Here is a 19,531-nt window from a genome sequence, read left to right on the forward strand (position 1 = left end):
TGTAAAGGGTTACTTCTGAGTGATTATTCTTATAAAATTGTACCTTTATTAACTTACAGGCACTGAAAAATAAATGTTACTTACTTTATGAAAGGGACTCAAAATGTAACATTAAGCAACTATTTTGTTTACGATACCACAGCTCATGAAATAAAATCGATGAACATTTTTTCTGTGTCATTTTGTAGAAAGCCCGCAAACATGACTTGGATCATTGCGCACAGTTTTGGTGACCCTGTTATAAGAAAGGCATTCTCAAGCTGGAGAGGGTGCAGAAGAGATTTATGGGAACGTTGCCTGGACTAGAGGGCCTGAGTTATAGGGAGAGGCTGGCTACACTGGATCTTTATTTCCTGGAACACAGGAGAACAGGGGTGACTTTCCGTTACAGAAGTTTATAAAATCATGAGGGGGATGGATAAGGTGGACAGTCATAAAATTCTCCCCACAGTTGGTGAGTCCAAAACTAGGAGCAGAAATATAAGAGGAGAGGGATTTAAAAGAGACCTGTGTCTTTTTTTATATACATTGGATAATGAGAGTACTTGGAATGAACAGATGAGGAAGTTGTTGATGGGGTACAACTGCAACATTTAAGAGGCGTTTTGGATAGGTACCTGGAGGGGAGCAGCTTGGCTCTAACATAGGCAGGGAGAATGTTGTAGTCAGCATGGTCCAATTAGGCTGAGGGACATCTACACATCCGGAATTACTATATCAATTTTAAAGTTCAAAGTAAACTTAACGAACTACAAATATGTCACGATATACAACCCTGAGATTCACTTTCTTGTGGGCATTCACAGTAAATCCAGGAAACACAATAGAGTCGATGAAAGACCACATTCAGCAGGAGGGACAAAAATAATCCAGTGTGCAAAAGACAACAAACTGTGCAAATACAAAAAGAAAGAAACAATGAAATAATAATAATAATAATAATAATAAATAAGTAATAACTTATGACTCTATGTGCTTTGGTGTACAAGGAATAAAAAGATACCTGGAAAAGCATTAAATGAGAAAATCTATCAGTTCTACACATCCTATGGTACGACCATTCAACCCCATTATGGACTTCTGCAAAACCAAAGTTGTTATGTATTCATGTATATTTTGACCCTTGTGGTTGCTGTCAAGTTTCCCCGTGCGTTACATACTGAAGCAATGTGAGAGGGCATTCTGGGTAATTGACTTATAAGCATAATAAAGAGCAGCACAATGTTCCCCACCTCTCCGTCTCTCGTGTGTCTTATTCACGGCCACCCAGCTTCCCAGGACCACAAAAATAACAACTGGAGACAAGGCGACTAGTCCTCACGCGATATTTGTTTTGTTCTCTTCAGCAAGAAAAGTCAGCGTGCCACACTGTGCAATGCAGGTGAGCGAAGACGCCGCACACCATGGTAAAACACGGCCACAGGAAGCGTGGTGAGTGAAGAATCCGAGGAGAGAGAATGAGAACGAGACAGTTACATAAAACAAATCAGAGTGGGAGAGTGAGACACAACTAAGACTAGTTAACTTCTCTGGAGTATGATTGTGTTTGAAAATGGTGACAATGTTTGGACATATGGGGCTGTAGAACAAAACCACAGAGCAATGGAGCTCATATACTGAAAGATTTGAACATTTTGCACTGGGAAGTCAAATTTCAGATGATATTTGTGTTCTAACTTTTCTGCCTGGGATGGGTGCAAAGACATTTAATTTACTCCACAGATGTGCAACTTGCTAAACCTGGTAATAAGCCTTATGAGAAAATAAAGATTTAAAGGACTATTCACCTAAACTTCTGATTATTGCTGAGAGGTTTAGATTTCATAAAAGGACTCAAGAAGAAGGCAAGTCTATTTCACAGTTTGTGGTGGTGCAGAAGCTGTTGTCTGAACACTGTGATTCTGGGCAGTCACTGAATGACACATTATGTCATAGACTCGTATGTGGTCTGTGTAATGAAGCGATTCAGAAATGCTTGCTTACCGAAGACAGACTAACATTACAGAAGGCAATTGAGATCAGCACGTCAATGCAGAAGGCAACTGAAGAAGCACAGCTATTGTGCATCTTCCCACGTTCATAAAGTCTACTGACTTTAAAAATAAGACACCTATTGGCAATCAATGTTACAGCTGAGGCAGAGCTGGTCTTTCAGCAAAAGAAAGCTGGTGTAAGAATTCAGACTGAAAAAGCTGCGGCAAAAAGGGACATATTGAACACATGTAAAAGCAAAAAGTTACTGTCAACGAAAACCACTAATACAGAAAGATGACTTTTGGAAAAACAAAAAGAAATATGTGAACAAGAGGGAGCATACTGAGGACAGACTGAGTGCCTCTTACTCTGTGGTTAAAGAAGCTTGGCATGTTTTACCTGTCTCAGAACACAAAGACTACTATTGGCTAACTGAGTGGTTGGATGGGGCCACAGTGAGGATGTAGGTAGACATGGGTGCTGCAGTATCACTGGTATCAGAGGCAGTTTACAAGGAGACATTGCAGCATCTCACCCCAGAAGGGTCAAGGTCGACTTTAAACACTTGCATTGGTGAGGTTGTTCCAGTGAGGGGAGTAGTACATGTTACAGAGGAGGTTAATGAACAGAGAAAGAAATTTCCTCTGTACGTTGTTAAATGTAGTTATCCAGTGCTTCTGGGCCACTTGCAGTTGGAGCAACTCAAACTCAGCTGGCACGAAGTGCACTTGATTGGTGGGAGCACTGGTCTACAAGAGGTATTGAAGAACCACACAGAAGTATTCGATGGAGAATTGGGCAGTGTGAAAGGAATCTCTGTTAAACTGGCTGTGAAGCCCAACACAACACCCAAATGCCTGAAAGCAAGGCCTGTTCCATAGGCCCTCAAACCAAAGGTAGAGGCTGAGTTGGAAAGACTGGTCGACAGTAAGTAAATGGGCAACTGCAGTGGTTCCTGTTCTTAAAAAGGGATGGGTCTTTAAAGGTTTCAGGAGCTTCAAGGTAACTATTAACTTGGTTCCTATGGCTGAACAATACTCTCTTCCCCTCATTGATGACTATTTTGCAAGATTGGCTGGGGGACTGACATTTAACATGATTGACTTGCATTAAGTGTACTTGCAATTGCTTGTTGAGTCAGAGTCACAGGAACTGTTGACCATAGTGACTCACAAAGGATTGTTCAGGTACCAAAGACTTCCTTTTGGCATCACCTCAACTCCCGCACTTTTTAAGCGAACGGTGGATCAGATCCTGAGTGGGTTGACAGGGGTCCGATGCTATTTGCATGACTTACTTATTACTGGGAAAAATAAGTCTGAGCACCTACAAAGCTGGGATGCTACTCCACAAAGACTCAATGAATATGGACTGAGCATCTGGAAAGACAAGTGTGAGTTCTTTCAACCTTTGATTGAATATTTGGGTCATGTGATCACAAGGCTTCACAAGCCACCATCAACGGAGAAGGCTGTCACGAAGGCTCCATCACCACAGAATATAAATCAATTGAGATCTTTCTTTGGACAACTAACATACTATACAAAGTCTGTTCCTAATCTAGGTAGCATATTGAAACCACTTCATGAACTTTTAAATAAATCAAACCACTGGCAGTGGACAGATCGCTGTGAAGCAGATTTTAAAAAGCCCAAAACAACTTTGTCACAATCTGAAGCACTCACACACTTCTACCCATCATTGCTCATACAACTGGCGTGCGGCGCGTCACCCTATGGTACGGGGGTAGCTATCACACTCATCATGCCGGCGAGTGTAGAGTATCCAATTGCTCTTAGATCAAGGGCATTAAGCAAGGCAGAAGGCCACTCTGCCCAGATTGAGCAGGAAACATTTGCAATTGCGTTTGGAGTTCAGAAATTCCATCATTTCCTCTTTGGTCAATGATTTACACCACAAATGGATCATTCTGCCTTCTCGCCACCCACCCCCAGGTCAGGTTTTGGTCCACATACATGGATTCCTTCCCTGGCTGCCAGTCAATGCAATGTTGGGCTCTGTTATTATCTGTATATCAGTACGATATAAAGCTCAGGAGGTCCCAGCACCATTCAGATGCTGATGGGCTGTCCAGACTTCCCTTCACTATCAGAGTTTCAGAGTCATACCCAAAAGAGATCTTTTGATAACTGTGGCACAAGTCCAGAAGCACACATCGTGTTCTATCCAAAGTGGTGGACATGGTACTCGTGAATAGAAAGAAGAGCCAACCATAGAATTGAAACCTTACCAGGCTCGATGGAAGGGGCTCCCAGTCCAAGCAGGATATTCACTGTGGGGGCACCATGTTTATATTCCTCCACCATTAAAAAAACAAGTGGCTGATGAGTTACATGGAGGACACAGTGGCGTAGTGTGTATGAATGAAATCACACATAGCTATGACTAGTGGCCAGGACTGGATGTAACCGTTAAAGGCCAAAGCATGTCTACATGGTCAGTGATTCAGAAATGTTTCTTAACTTGCTCCTTTGCATCCACGGAAATGGTCTGAAGAACAATGGCAGAGTATTCATATGGATTTAACAGGACCTGTAGAAGGTCACATGTTCTTGGTCACAGTGGATGCACAGGGCAAATGGCCCAGGGTTGTCATCCTGAAGAGCACTACATCCGAAAAATGCATTGAGGAGCTATGTTCCATTTTAACTGTTTTAGGTTTCCTCAACAGCTGGTAAGTGACATTGGCCCACAACTCCTTTTTGAAGAGTTCAAGGCTTTTGATATGGAAGCAAATGGTATTCAGCACATCAAGTCAGCACCATATCATCCAGCCGCAAATGACCTTGCTGAACGATTCATACAAACAATGAAACAAGCTGTCAAGACTTCAGTGGGAAGTGGATCCCTCAACCAGAGTCTTAGCACTTTCTTGCTGATCCAACTGCAGCACACCTCACTCCACCAAAATGGTTCCAGCCACTGCAATAGTGAAAAGTCAGCTTCTCACCTGACTTGACCTGCTTAGACCCCCAAACACAAAACAGATTGAGCTGAATGAACAGAAATCCCAAGCAGAGAGATGTGCCGAAGTGAAGTATAGAAGGTTCACAGTAGGAGAGGGAGCACTTACTCAGAACAACATCTCTGGAACAAAGTGGATACCTGCGACAGTGGTGGTTCTGCATTGTACGCAGTGGAAACTAGTAACCACAACATCTGGGGAAGGCATGTTGATCAGCTGTTCTCCTCTTCTGAGGCAAGTGAAAATCAACACAAACTGACCAATCCAGATCCAGTTCTAGCAATAGGACAGGATTCTGAAGCAACTGCAGAACCTCTCTGAAGATCAAATGTCACAGCCAGTGCTCCCCCATCACTTCTGCACCCTGAGCTGCTCCCAACTAATAACGCAGTACCCAAGCCAAGATCTATCCATACACCACCAAGGGATAAAATTACTTTGGCGTCAGCCCTAGGTCATCGGTACCCTCACAGGAACAGACAGATTGGATCTCCAGTTTAGTGACTAATCCCTCAGCACATGGAGCAGGATTATCCCCAGGGTTATGTCTGGGATTAGAGGCTGTCTACCCTCTTTCCCTAGATTAGAAAACAATGTTTTCTGTTGAATTTGATGATTATTCCATTGAATGTTAATAGATCAGCAGCTGTTCTGTGTATGGGAAGGGAGAGAAGTCTTTAAAATAAGGTGGGAGGAAATTGCTATATATTCCATATATATATGCTATATATTCATGTATATATTGGCCCTTATGAGTTGCTGTCAAGCCTCCCTGTGTGTTACACTCTGAACGTAATGTGAGAAGGAATTCTGGGTAGATGACTTACAAGCAAAATCAACAGCTCCATGTTTGTTCCTCACCTCTCCGTCTTGCGTGTGCGTGTTATTCACGGTCACTTGGCTTCCCAGTATCACCAAATATCAAAGGTCCTTGAAATTCCTTTGATCATTAAAATGTTATAGAGTCATAGATTTCTATAGCACAGAAGCCAACACTTTGGCCAAACTTAACTAATCTAGAAGCATTTGGTATTTGTCCAGCCTCTCCTTATAGCTAATAACTTCTAATCCATAGTTGCCTGAATTTGGCCCATGTCCCTTTAACATTTCCTACCTATGAACCTATACAAATGTCTTTTAAATGTTATAGCTGTACCTACCCCATAGTAAATGTTGTACCTGCCTCTACCATTTCCTCCAGTAGATTATTTCGTACACCCACCACTCAGCCTATAGGAGGGAGATTGAAAATCTGGCTGAGTGGTGCCGTAACAACAACCACTTACTCGATGTCAGCAAGGCCCAGGGCTGATGATGAACTTCCGGAGAAGGAAACCAGTCATTCACGAGCCAAACCTCGTCAGAGGATCGGAGATGGAGATGGTCAGCAACTTTAAATTCCTAGGTGTAATTATTTTGGAGGACCTGCCCTGGGCCCAGCATGTAAGTGCAATTATGAAGAAAGGACAGCAGTCCGTTCTACCTCCTTAGAAGATTGGGAAGATTCAGCATGACATCTAAAATGCTGACAAACCTCTATAGATGTGTGGTAGAGAGTATATTGACTGGCTGCATCACAGCCTGGTATGGAAACATCAATGCCCTTGTATGGAAAATCCTACAGAACGTAGTGGATACGACCCAGTCCATCATGGGTAAAGCGCTCCCCACCATTGAGCACATTTGCATGAAATACCATTGTAGGAAAGTAGCATCCATCATCAAGATGTGCTCTCTTCTCGCTGCTGCTATCATAAAGGTGGTATAGGACCCTCTAGACTCAAACCACCAGGTTCAGGAGAAAATACTTCCCTTTAACTATCAGGCTCTTGAACCAAAGGGGATAACTTCACTCAACCACTTGCCCCATCACTGAAATGTTCCCACAACCAATGGGCTCACACTCAAGGACTCGTCATCTCATGTTCTCAATACTTATTGCTTATTTATTAATTTGTTTGTTTATTATTTCTTTTTTCTATTTGCACAGTTTCTTGTCTTTTGCACACTGAATGCACAAATTGGTGCAAACTTTCGTTGATTCTATAATGGTTATTATTCTACAGATTTATTATGTCCACAGAATATGAACCTTAGGGTTGTATATGGTGACATGTATGTACTTTGAATTGCTGTGTGAAACAAACATATCAAAGTACAATTCATAACAATTAAGCAAAGCACCCATAGTAGAATCGTGTAAAGTTAGTTACCACCTGACCCTCCCACTACCCAACTCCAAGCCAACCTTACAATATATAAAAAAGTTAATCAGAACTATATCACCGCAAAGCTGTATTTATAGAAAGAAGGTATATTGCCTACTACTTAAACTATAATATGTTTTTACATTAAAAAACCCATAAATTTTAACTGTAAGAAGCTGGAAGTAAGGGATTTATTTACCGGTAAATACAAAAGAAAAAAGGGAGAAATGCACCCTTAATCTACACAGTCATTATGAAAATATTCAAGAAAAGATTTTTTGGAACTTTATATCTGAATTAAGAGAATAATGAATCTTTCCAAGGTCTAAGCAGGATATATTATCTCTAAACAATTGAGCACGGGAGGGAGGGGCAGGATCTCTCCACCTAAGGACTGCATGTCTGGCCAAAAGAGAGGCGAAAGAAGTACCGAAAAGAGCAATCAGAGGGTTAGGTTCCAAATAGCAATTAAGTATGTGAGATAAAGTTTTTAAAATTCTCTCCAGAATTTCTCCAAGCTAGAGCAAGCCCAATGCATATGAATAAGAGAGGCCTCGCCTCTTTTGCACTTATCACAACAGGGACTAATATCAGGATAGAACCGCGACAATTTAGTTTTAGACATATGCCCTGTGTATCACCTTGAACTGTAAAAGGCAGTGGCAAGCACAGAGAAGTTGAATTAACTGACTTGAGAATCCCAAACCCCATCGGACAAAGAAAAATTTAAATCGTGCTCCCACGCAGTTTTAATTTTGTCGAAGCGGGCTCGCTTCAACATCGTTAACATATCTCGAATAGTAGAAATTAAACATTTACCCAATCGGTTCATACGAAGAAACAAAGCCACTACATTTTAAAACGGGTACCACAGGGAAGTTTGGTATTAAAGGGTTGACAAAATGTCTAATTTGGAGATATCTAAAAAAAAACGAGTGTTAGGTAGGCCAAACTTTACAGACAATTGTTCAAAAGTTGCAAAGTGCTTATCTATAAAAAGATCTTCAAAACAGCTAATGCCCTTGCTGTGCTAGTCTAGAAATGTTAAGTCCTGCATAGAAGGCTGAAAAAGATGATTATGTAGAATAGGACTAGAGAGAGAAAGACTGTGAAGCCCATTATATTTTCTGAACTGAGCCCATATTCTCAGAGTGTGTCTGATAACCAGATTAACAATTGATTTAGGCAAACGGCAAGGAAGTACAGCTCCAAGAAGTGTGGAGACGGAGAGATTCTTATTAGAGTTCAACTCCATTGCCACCCATGTTGGGCAGTCAGACTGATCATAAAAGTAAAATCAAAAGATAAGAGAACGTATGTTGGCTGCCCAGTAATATAAACGAAAATTGGGCAAGACCATACCACCTACCCTTTTAGAATTTTGAAGATGAGCTTTATTTAGTCTGGGACGTTTGCCCTTCCACAGATAGGACAAAATAATAGAATCTAACGAATCAAAAGAAGCTTTAGAAATAAAAATTGGTAAAGATTGAAATAAGTATAAAAATTTAGGAAAAATAAACATTTTAACAACATTAATTCAATCTATGAAAGACATGGACAAGGGTGACCACTGTGCTAAGCACTGATTTGTATGATTTAAAAGATTAGTAAAATTTTCTCCAAAAAGACACTTATAATTTCTTGTTACTGTAATGCCAAGGTAAATAAATTGATTACTTACTACTTTAAAAGGGAGGTTATGAAATTCTAGTGATTGTGCTTCTCGATTTATTGAAAAAAGTTCACTCTTATGTAAATTAAGTTTGTATCCGGAAAGCTGTCAACACCTCCCCTCCAAATCCCCGTCAATTTAGCACAACTTCGAAATGTAATTGCCAATGGCTCTAAAGCCAAATCCAAAAGTAAGGGACTTAAAGGACACCCTTGTCAGGTGCCATGTTTAAGACTAAAAGGCTGGGATTGCTGAGAATTAGTCAAGACAGAAGCAGTGGGGTATGAATATAACAATTTAATCAACGTAATAAAACTTTGTCCAAAATCAAATTTTTCCAAAACCCTATGTAATTTCTAAGGTAAGGACATGTTCGGCACAGCTTTGTGGGCGGAAGGGCCTGTATTGTGCTGTAGGTTTTCTACGTTTCTATGTTTGAACTTTCATACTCAGTCTCCACTGCCTCAAAAGGCATTAAACACTGCATTTAACACTGCCTCTTCAGTTTTCTTTATAATCATAGCTTCAAATTCCTGGTATTTTTTGAGTGATCACTTTAGTACTTTTTTTTTTAAAAAAACTTAAGATCTGGTCTAATTAAGGTATTTACAACCAATTCCACATGCTAATGCAAGTCCGATGTGATGTATTGAAGCACTTTCCACATAGAAAAAGAATTTCAGCTCCTAAATAATAATATCTATCACTTGTTGTGAATTCAATCCTCTAGTTATTGTTTAAGAAACCATACTTAATTTATATTTATTTTCCTTTTATTCAGCCAAGTGCATTCTGGTTAGCATTCCAATCATTTCTCAAACTTCAATTCACAATTTTCAGCGGTTTGCATCAAGGAAGAAAATGTTTACTTCAGCATTCAAACAATCATGAATAAAATATATAAAGGAATGCAATGTGGTAATTTTATTTCATACTTAGGTATCATTCAAGGTATCTTCCCTGCAAATGGTGGCAACTGAGGAGCCCTATAATCACATTGAGATGACACTGCATATTGTCAAATCCTCTACATATGCATATATCATATGCATTTGTACATACCTCTACAAATCCTATCCATTGCATATCCTCTACAATGCAATCGTGCCTGCGAATGTATAAACATTTTTGATGAAAACGGTCATTCAATTACAGAAGATTCTGCCTATTGAGAAAATTAATGGTTTTGAATCCATATTACTTGTAGCAATACTTTAATGCCTGGATTCAGACCCCTATTTCCTTCTCATTACAGACACTACATACTCCTCTGAGACAATAAATCGAAGAGCATGCATATGTTGTAACTGCACTGATTGTCCAGAGTCAGAAGGAAGTAATAGAGCTGATCAGGCAGAGTGACACAGTTGAATATACATGTAACACAACAAGATGAAAAGTCCATAAGATTGTAATTTAGAAATTATTTCAGTTGTTATGCGGTGTGAGTTCAAGGTACAATCAAAAGGATATTCTTGCAAACCCACTGAAGTATATGGAAAACCAGAAATACATTGCACTGAGGACAGCAAGTAGCCACAATCACAATATAAGGAAGATTAACAACGAAGCTATGGAGCGTATGAATAGATTGGTGCACATATTCAATTTAATTCCTGATGGTCACAGCAAGATAATTTGTAAATCCCAGAATAAGCTTGGTTCCTGGTATCTTGAGTTCCACAAATCTGAGTTAAACAGATTTGATCTCTTTAACTTGAACTAGCTGAATGTTATCATTGTAAAGGTAAATTTCAATGGTTTCTCAGTCTCCAACTTCCAGCAGTTTTTGTCAAGGAAAAAAATGTTAATTTCAATATTCAAAGAATCATGAATAAAATTTATGAAGTAATGTAATTTGCAATGTTCTTTAATTTTTAAGTGTTAGCTGAGGTATCTTCCCTGCAAGTGATGACCAACTGAGGAGATGTAGAACACTCATTAAATCAGGACAATAATGCTTATCATTAAAAAAATGATCAGAATAGGATTAGGGTTCATCTGATACCCTTGTCCTGATTTTTTTTTTAAAGACCTTGTATGGTGTGTACTAAACTATGTGCTGCATTGTGGTTAGATGATAGTTTGAAGCAGATTACACTGAAAGTAATAGCTATGATAAAGCTGTAGGCAAAGTCAATGCAAAGGACATCAGGCTGCCCTTGGTGAACATTTTCTAAAATGAGCAGCAAATGGCACAATCACCAAATGATGTAAAGGCACTGCATTAATTTAAAAGAATGTTAACTATATTATGTACTGAGAGAGGATTCAGTTGTTTGTTTGATATAGAAGTCATATTAGGCTAATTGAAGATAAATCATGGTTTGCAATCTTACACACAAAGATGCTACTATCGCCTCCTGTTTTTGGTCAGTTCCATTACTCTTCCATTTTGGTGTGGTGTGCGTGCCAGATCTACTGCCATGGTTTCAGTAAAAACAAGCTGGTGGTAATCGCTTCAGATGAATGAGATCGAATAATGACTCATTTATGTTTTTGGAACTTGGAAACTTTTGGTTGCAAGTTTGCATATTGTGGGAAAATAATAATATTACAGTCAGAAATTTCTTAAGTTCACTCAGGAGTTTTTGTTTAAAAAAACTATGAACATGGGAATTTTGAAATGAATAGCCAATGCAAAAGTATTTTAAAGTTTAAACAGAAACCAAGCTTCTGTACACAAAACATATTTACATGCAAGGTTTCTATAAATACATCTGTGAGAGGCAGGGTGGCATAAATAAATCAAATTACACTTTGAATATCAATAGTTAACTTAAAATAACAAGGAATTTTATCCACTCGACAAAATTGCACACACCGATCAAGAGGTATTTTAATCAAATTTAGTGATCACCATCAGCTTTTTTCTTACTGCAAAGAGGCACAAATATCCATCATACAGGGCACCAGAAGTTAAAAAACAGTGAGATAAAAATGAACAAAAAGATTAGGAAATGGTAGCAGAGTTTTAAAAAGCTAGATTTTAAGATAAAGAAGAGTAATGGATGAAGTGCAGCTTATATCAAAATGTTTTCTACTCTAGACGTAACTGATGGCTTTGCTCATTTATTCTGATGGCATGAAACAACACGGGAGGGTGAAAATGGAGAGGTGTTAGAGAGCAGAGCAGTGCGACTGATGAAGAATGGTTGTTTAAGAAATGTCACATAATACAAGTGTGCAATCCCTTATGTATCACAACAAAGTGCTCGCTCAGAATGGGGCTCAGTCAGCGGATGAGTTTACAGATTACAATACCGCCTCATTCTGCACAAATACCACTTTAAAAAACACACCCACTGGTAAGGTCCATAATAATGCCGTGACTCAGATTTGTGGAGAGTGGATGAAAGGAAGATTTAGGATGGAAGGTGACCACCAGCGGAGCCTCAAGGAGACGATCCTGTGCACTAATGCCAAAGAAAATCAGATAGAATAGGTCAGCAAGGAGAACGCCTGATGCTCCTGCCTCACAAAGAAACTACAAAGCCATTACAAGAATAAAACTCTTCCTGTACTCAAATGTGCCTCAGATTTTTCTAGTGATCCAGCATTCAGTATAACCTGGGATTATACTTGCATGTAAACGTGCCTTAGGATCCTTCTGCAGGCTAAGAACTACCATTCATCTTAATTAACAGAAAGAGAAAAGTTCAACCACATCACTCCACCATCTTCTCAAAAGCCTAATTATCACATTCTCATCAGGTAAATGTGTGAACATTGAAATAATATTTGTATACAGTATATTAATACTACTACTACACAAATAAAGGCAAAGCATTGTTTCCCAAAGGCACATGATACCACCTTGTCCATAATAAGGTTACCACAAATACCCATTTCAAGCAATCAATGTAGACAGTTACCAGTAACAGTCATACATTTAATTTTGTTATATTATATTTTTAGAAAAATGTAAGTGTGGCCCAGCACTTTTCCCAAAATCTTAAATAACTAAAGAAAAATTCAAAAACATTATTTCCATTTTTCAAAATTTGACAATAAAAAAAGGACTTCCACCACCTGGGTGAAGTGAGCAAATATGCTGCTTGGCCAAGACCAGCTTTGACGATCCAGCACAGCACTTGGTTTACGATTTGTAAATCTTGCACACAATTGCCACACCCAGCATAGCAATCACAAAGATTCCAAACAGCCATTTCAAGACGCCATGCTCAATGGAAAGGGCAGTGGTCTGTAAAGCAGAAGAAAAAGAAACTCAAATTAACAAACTCTATATTACAAGCTGCATCTACTTTCCTTTCTAGCAAGGATTTAATAAGAGAATGGCTTACAGTTCCTGTACTTCAGAACTTGGTGGTAAATTCCAGGCAGTTTGAGACAAAACTGTATCTATTTACCTGTGCAAACGCCTGTATGTTCATGACTTTGTCACGTGCATAATCAAAAATAGAAGTCCTGAATTTGTTTTTACATACTCTTGCTGACAAAATTTGCATTACATTCTGCTGTTGCATCTGTTTGGAAAGGAGCACGTCATCTAGTAATTACACTGAGGAATTTGGCCTATGAGCTGCAAGTACCGTAGATTCCGGACTACAGAGCATACCTGATTAAAAGCCGCTGGCTCTAATTTTAGAAATAAAATCAATTTTTTACTTGTAAAGGCCGCACCGGATTTTCGGCCGCAGGTGTCCCACGTTGTAATATGAGATATTTACACAGAAAGATATTACACGTGAGGATTTTTTAACTTTAAATTAAATCCATATGGTAACAAAAACAAATACATATTGCAAATGCTTTTCTTCGAACCGTGCCCGTAACGCGGCTACTTTTAAATATACGTTGCGTATACTTCTTTACTGAACAACATTCCAATATCTCCTAACGACTGGTAAAAAATATATATACTGCAGCCTACCAGGAAAAGTTATTGATCGCCTTTAACTTAAAAGCAGCGTTTTCGCTCCGCCGCTCGACCCCCTCCTTCCCGTTTATCGCAAACGGCATTTAAAAGCAGTGTTTCGCTCGGGTCTAATGCCCCCTCCTTCCCGTTTATCGCAAACTGGTATCCCACAAGACGCGGCGAAACCGGGTGTGACGTCATAGCATCCCGCGATGTAGTACAGAAAACAAATATAGTTAAAACTCTTCTAACTTTAACTAGAAAATGAATTACTAAGCGAAAATATTATAAACTAAATAACTGCCATAAAGGCAGCACAATGCTTTTCTTCGAGTGTTTTCCATGTTGATGAGGGTGAGTACAAATGACTGATTTACAATAATTTAATTGTGAAAGTGCGCTTGATTTATCGTACAATTTCATTGGACCTCTGTGAACTACTCATCAATTTTATTGGTCTACTGTTACGAGGCAAAATGTTTTCGGCGGCATGAAAAAAAATCATGTATTAGCCGCTCCATTTTAAAGGCCGCAGAGTTCAAAGCTGTTCAAAATGTGGGAAAAAAGTAGCGGCTTAAAATCCGGAATCTACGGCACTTCCTTTAAGACTGGCAGGTATGTACCAGGTAGGTTACATACTTTGATAACATTATTTGTGATTGTTCTAAAAGTTTTAGCTATTTGAATTTAAATAAATACAATTCCATGTGCACATCTGAATGACAGGAACCAAGGTAAACAAATCAACCCTCAATAGCTGCCATCTACAAAAACATCAGAGAAACTGTGAGTTAACCACAGCAGAGACAATGTGAAATTAATCAATGAGTAGACCCAAGAATGTCAAGTGAATGTGCCAACTATTTGCACTGCTAATATTATACAGTGCTTCTATCAGTAATGGGCTGGATCATGCTGCTGTTAATCAGCTGGGTCCAAAGGAAGGGTAGCGCTTCGGCCTCCTTGCAGGATCAGTGCACTTTACATTTACCCATCAATTTTACGTCAAATATAGTTGATTTTCAGTAATTTTGTTCGTCTGAGTGGGAGCATAAGACACTTTGAAAAGGTTCAAAGACCATTAACAGCAATGAGCAGTCAGGAGTCTATCAAAGCGGCCTGGGGCATGACCTCAGCAGAAGGTTAGCCACTTTTCTTACACTGTCAACATTGAAGAAAGGCCACAGCCATCAACGCTCATGTTTGACCATCTAAAAAGTAGGTACAACCGCGGCAATGACATTGACAATGAACTTGGGAATCAGTGCATTGCTAAAACAGCATAGTGTCCTCTTTGCCAAATGTTGGAGATCACACTGCTCTATTTTGATGAAATAGTTCTCGTGTATCTAAATCATAATTTTGACATGGGAATAAAATATTTAAAGTTTCCAAAGGGGATGTTTCTTATTTCTTGCCTGTAAAGGACAAGCCTACTAAAGCATGGAGAAAAGATCAGATGGTGGGTCACTAGTATGGAGCCAGTGATCATTAATGGAGAATGTGTGGAGCAGGTTAAGACCTACAAATATCTGGGAGTACAGTTAGACGAGAAGCTAGACTGGACTGCCAACACAGATGCCTTGTGCAGGAAGGCACAGAGTCGACTGTACTTCCTTAGAAGGTTGGCGTCATTCAATGTCTGTAGTGAGATGCTGAAGATGTTCTATAGGTCAGTTGTGGAGAGCGCCCTCTTCTTTGTGGTGGCGTGTTGGGGAGGAAGCATTAAGAAGAGGGACGCCTCACGTCTTAATAAGCTGGTAAGGAAGACGGGCTCTGTCGTGGGCAAAGTACTGGAGAGTTTAACATCGGTAGCTGAGCGAAGGGCGCTGAGTAGGCTACGGTCAATTATGGAAAACTCTGAACATCCTCTACATAGCACCATCCAGAGACAGAGAAGCAGTTTCAGCGACAGGTTACTATCGATGCAATGCTCCTCAGACAGGATGAAGAGGTCAATACTCCCCAATGCCATTAGGCTTTACAATTCAACCGCCAGGAATTAAGAACTTTTTAAAAGCTATTATTAATGCTTTTTGAGATAGTGATTTAGATGCATATCATATTTTTTACTGAGTTAAGTATTGTATGTAATTAGTTTTGCTACAACAAGTGTATGGGACATTGGAAAAAAAGTTGAATTTCCCCATGGGGATGAATAAAGTATCTATCTATCTAGTGATCAATTTGACAGGGACTAAAATGAGATAGTACACACTGGGAGGGAAATCCAAGAAATTTAAAACTTTGGGACTAATAGTTAAGATGAGAGATTACTACCTTTGTGGAAAATAAATAAGTAGCCTTTGGTTATTTGCCTTTGAAAAGAAATGGTCAAATTTCTAGTTGCTAATATGGATATAGATATCCTGTTGAGACCATTATACACCCATCATGCAATCTTCCTAATTCTAACATTCTCCTTATGCTTACAACTCTAGAATCAGTCTTACTTTTCCTTCAAAAAATTCTCAATTCATAAACAATTGTGAGGCAGAAATTCAATCATTCTCATAACACCCATCCCACTTACCCAGCCTCCTTGCTCTGCAATCCATTGAGTGATTTGATTCTTTGCTATGGTCTTTGCAACGGGTTCTGTGACTCTGCCAAAATATTCCATGATTCCTCCCTGACAGAAATATTTCAAACTCTTGTATCCGAAGCTTAGCAGGGAGATTGTGCGATGCCAGTTTATTCCATTATCAAATAATCTGTGTAGATGAAAAATATATTTACATAAATAATCATGTCACTACATTAATATTAGTCAGTAGTTATATTATGTGGTTGAGCTTTTGAAATCTTTCTTCTTACAATGTGGTTGCATTCACTCTAATGCAAATTTTTTAATTATTCCATTTGCTTTAGTAACTTATGAACATTACAAGGACTGAAAGGATAATGGACTAGATCAGGGGTGTCAAACTCATTATAGGTCACGGGCCGGATTGAGCAAAATGCAGCTTCATGCGGGCCGGATCAGTCGGACGCGTGTGAACGCAGCTTTCGTTGCCTCCGTTTTTTCAGCCTGCTCTCATGTGTCTCAGTCTCTGCTATAACTACAAAGTGTTTCACTTTACAAATTCCGTTTCTTATGAAGAAGACTGCCGAGCAAGACTGCCGAATAAACACTAAAAACCCTGAAAACCTGGTACCTGAATAAACTCAGCATTAGCCATATCATACGTCATAGGCGCTTCGATTACTGGGGCCAGCTTTAATAGTAATTAGGTATTATCTCGCGGGCCAAAGATAATTCCACCGCGGGCCGGATTTGGCCCGCGGGCCTTGAGTTTGACATATATGGATTAGATCATTACTACTTTACAGCCTCACTGAGTTTTTTTAGGCTGATGCTAGGTTTGTACTCTACATTATGCCAAGACAGCAACACCACTGTTATGTTAATTTTTAAGACATTTATTGACCTCATAAATCGTAAGCTTACCTTTCAGCAACTCTGCGGAACAACTCATGTCCAAATGCAAAGGGAAGGTGGACTTGCACACCTTGAGATTCTCTAATCTTCTGATTATTGAGCTCATCTCCAATAATTGCCAGCTGACGCCCTATTTCCACAGAGGAACTGAGCAGATAATATTAGAACTCATTACCAAAAAAATCACAAGATGAACCTTATACTGTTATGCCCTCGGCCCCCTCCTTTGTGAGAATCGCAAGAGCCCTAGTCGAGGGGGGGGGGGGGGTCAACTGACCCAAGAGAGAAAGAGACGTGCTGAATAGACACAGGAAAATGGGAGAGAGAGAGGGGGACGTGCAGAAGACCACGTTCTCCCAAGAAGCAGAATAAAGGTGACATTGACTATTGTCTCATGGAGACCACGTGAAAAGCCCTCGGGCAAAGTGGGCTGGTTGAGAGAGAGATCGCATTACCTGCAACCTTGATTGACACCTGCGATCCCGTGAAGAAGTATAAAGGAGGGTCTGAGGGGGGGAAACCCTCAGACGCACCAAGGAAGCACGATACCGATTCCCGTGGGAGCAGGAAGCCATTTTGAAGGAAGCCACGTGCGTTAGATTCCAACTTTTGAATCTGTGGCTAGAACCAATGAAAGACTGCTTTTAACTAACAACGGGGAAGCCTGCTCCCCTGATTCCAAGGATTTGCTCTGCAAAGACAACGGGCAAGTGTTCATCTTTTCTAAATCATCTCTCTCTCTCTACAACGTGAAAACCCCAGCGGTTCCCAAAAGGGAAAAGCCTGCAAACTTCTGAGTGACTCTTTATATTTCAATTGGACTCAGTATTACCCCTAGACAACTATAGAGCTTATTTCTGATTGATTATTATTACACCGGTGTTTTAGATTGAGTTTTGACGATGTATATGATCTGAATGTTTTGGTATTAACCATACGTTTGTGCCCTTTTTGAATAAAACGTTTGAAAATAGTAGCATCCGACTCAGCTGATCCATCTATCTTTGCTGGTAAGTTACCTGGTTACGGGGTTACGTAACAAGTGGGGTTCTCGTCCCGGATTTGAAACCAAACGGGAGGGTTAGTGAATCGGGCTGTAAGTCCAAACTTAAATCTGGTTACGCAGGTAGCCAGACGGGAAACCAGCAAAGATGGATGTGGATGAATTTATGAGAAACCCGACGGTAGAGGCGCTAGGGAAGGCTACAAAATCAGACTTGGTAAATTTGGCGCGGGCGTTAGACCTCACAGCGGTGAAGCCAGCAATGAAAAAGCAGGAAGTGCGAAGGGTCATACACCAGCACTACGTTGGGAAGAAGGTGTTTGCAGCTGAGGATTTGGAAAATATTCCCGAAAAGAGATTAGCGAGTGGGACAGATCAGGCAGAGTTGGAGAAAGCAAGGTTGGACCATGAGCTTAAAGTAAAGCAGCTAGAAGTAGAAGCAGCTGAGAAGGCTGCGGAACGAGCTGAAAGGGAAAAGGAAAAGGCTGCGGAAAGAGAGCATGTGTTCAAACTAAAGGAATTAGAGATGAAACGGGATCATGAGCTCCAGCTAAAGCAGCTAGAAGTAGAAGCAGAAGCAGAAGAGAAAGAGAAACAAAGGAGCCATGAATTGGAGCTGGACAGGCGAAGGCAAGAGCGAAGAGCTCAAGGGGAAGAGAGAGAGGAGGGGTTTGATGTTAGTCGGGCGTTGAGGTTGGTCCCCCCGTTCGAGGAGACGGATGTTGATAGTTATTTCTTGATTTTTGAGAAGGTGGCAGTGAATCAAAAGTGGCCCAGAGAGCAGTGGGTGGCGTTGTTACAAAGTGTGTTACGAGGGAAGGCACTGCGGGTATATGCCGCGCTGCCCCCAGAAAGGGACGGGAATTATGATCAAGTAAAGGAGGCCATTCTCCGAGGTTACGAGTTAGTACCTGAGGCGTATAGACAAAGGTTCCAAAATTTAAGGAAAGGGTGGAATCAAACATATCCCGAGCTAGCCCATGAGAAGGGTGTGCTCTTGGACCATTGGTGCACCGCTGAAAAGGTGGCCGAGAACTATGGGCGTATCAGGGAGTTATTTTTGATTGAGGAATTTAAAGGTTGCGTTCCGGAAGAGATCCGAATGTATTTAAATGAGAGGACGAATCAGTCCATCTCAGAGATGGCTAGGGTCGCAGATGAATATGCCCTAACCCACAAGACAAAGTTTTCCTCGCCAAAAAGTTACCCGAGAGACCGTCGGAATGGTAGGGAAAGCCCGCCGGCTGAGGCGGAGATCCCGCCGGGAGCTAGCAGAAAAAGTGAGGATAACAGACAGGAAACCTGGAGACCCTCTGGTTTAACCTGCTTTAATTGTGGGAAGGTGGGTCATATCGCATCGAACTG

General features: G+C 40.3%; 1 protein-coding gene across 2 annotated transcripts in view; it reads right to left on the reverse strand.

The window, feature by feature from the left end:
* Window positions 1-10,237: 10,237 nt before the first annotated feature.
* LOC140734791 (bcl-2 homologous antagonist/killer-like) overlaps window positions 10,238-19,531 on the reverse strand; it is a 42,593-nt gene continuing 33,299 nt past the window's right edge. For both annotated transcript variants that reach the window (XM_073059308.1, XM_073059310.1), the window contains 3 exons: window positions 17,173-17,310; window positions 16,255-16,435; window positions 10,238-13,046 (listed from right to left, as the gene is read on the reverse strand). In XM_073059308.1, coding sequence (XP_072915409.1) covers window positions 12,942-13,046; window positions 16,255-16,435; window positions 17,173-17,310 — 424 coding nt within the window. In that variant the 3' untranslated portion in view covers window positions 10,238-12,941. The remainder of the gene's footprint in view (window positions 13,047-16,254; window positions 16,436-17,172; window positions 17,311-19,531) is intronic.

This window comes from Hemitrygon akajei, chromosome 10, assembly GCF_048418815.1.
Source record: "Hemitrygon akajei chromosome 10, sHemAka1.3, whole genome shotgun sequence".
NCBI classification, from domain to species: Eukaryota; Metazoa; Chordata; class Chondrichthyes; order Myliobatiformes; family Dasyatidae; genus Hemitrygon; species Hemitrygon akajei.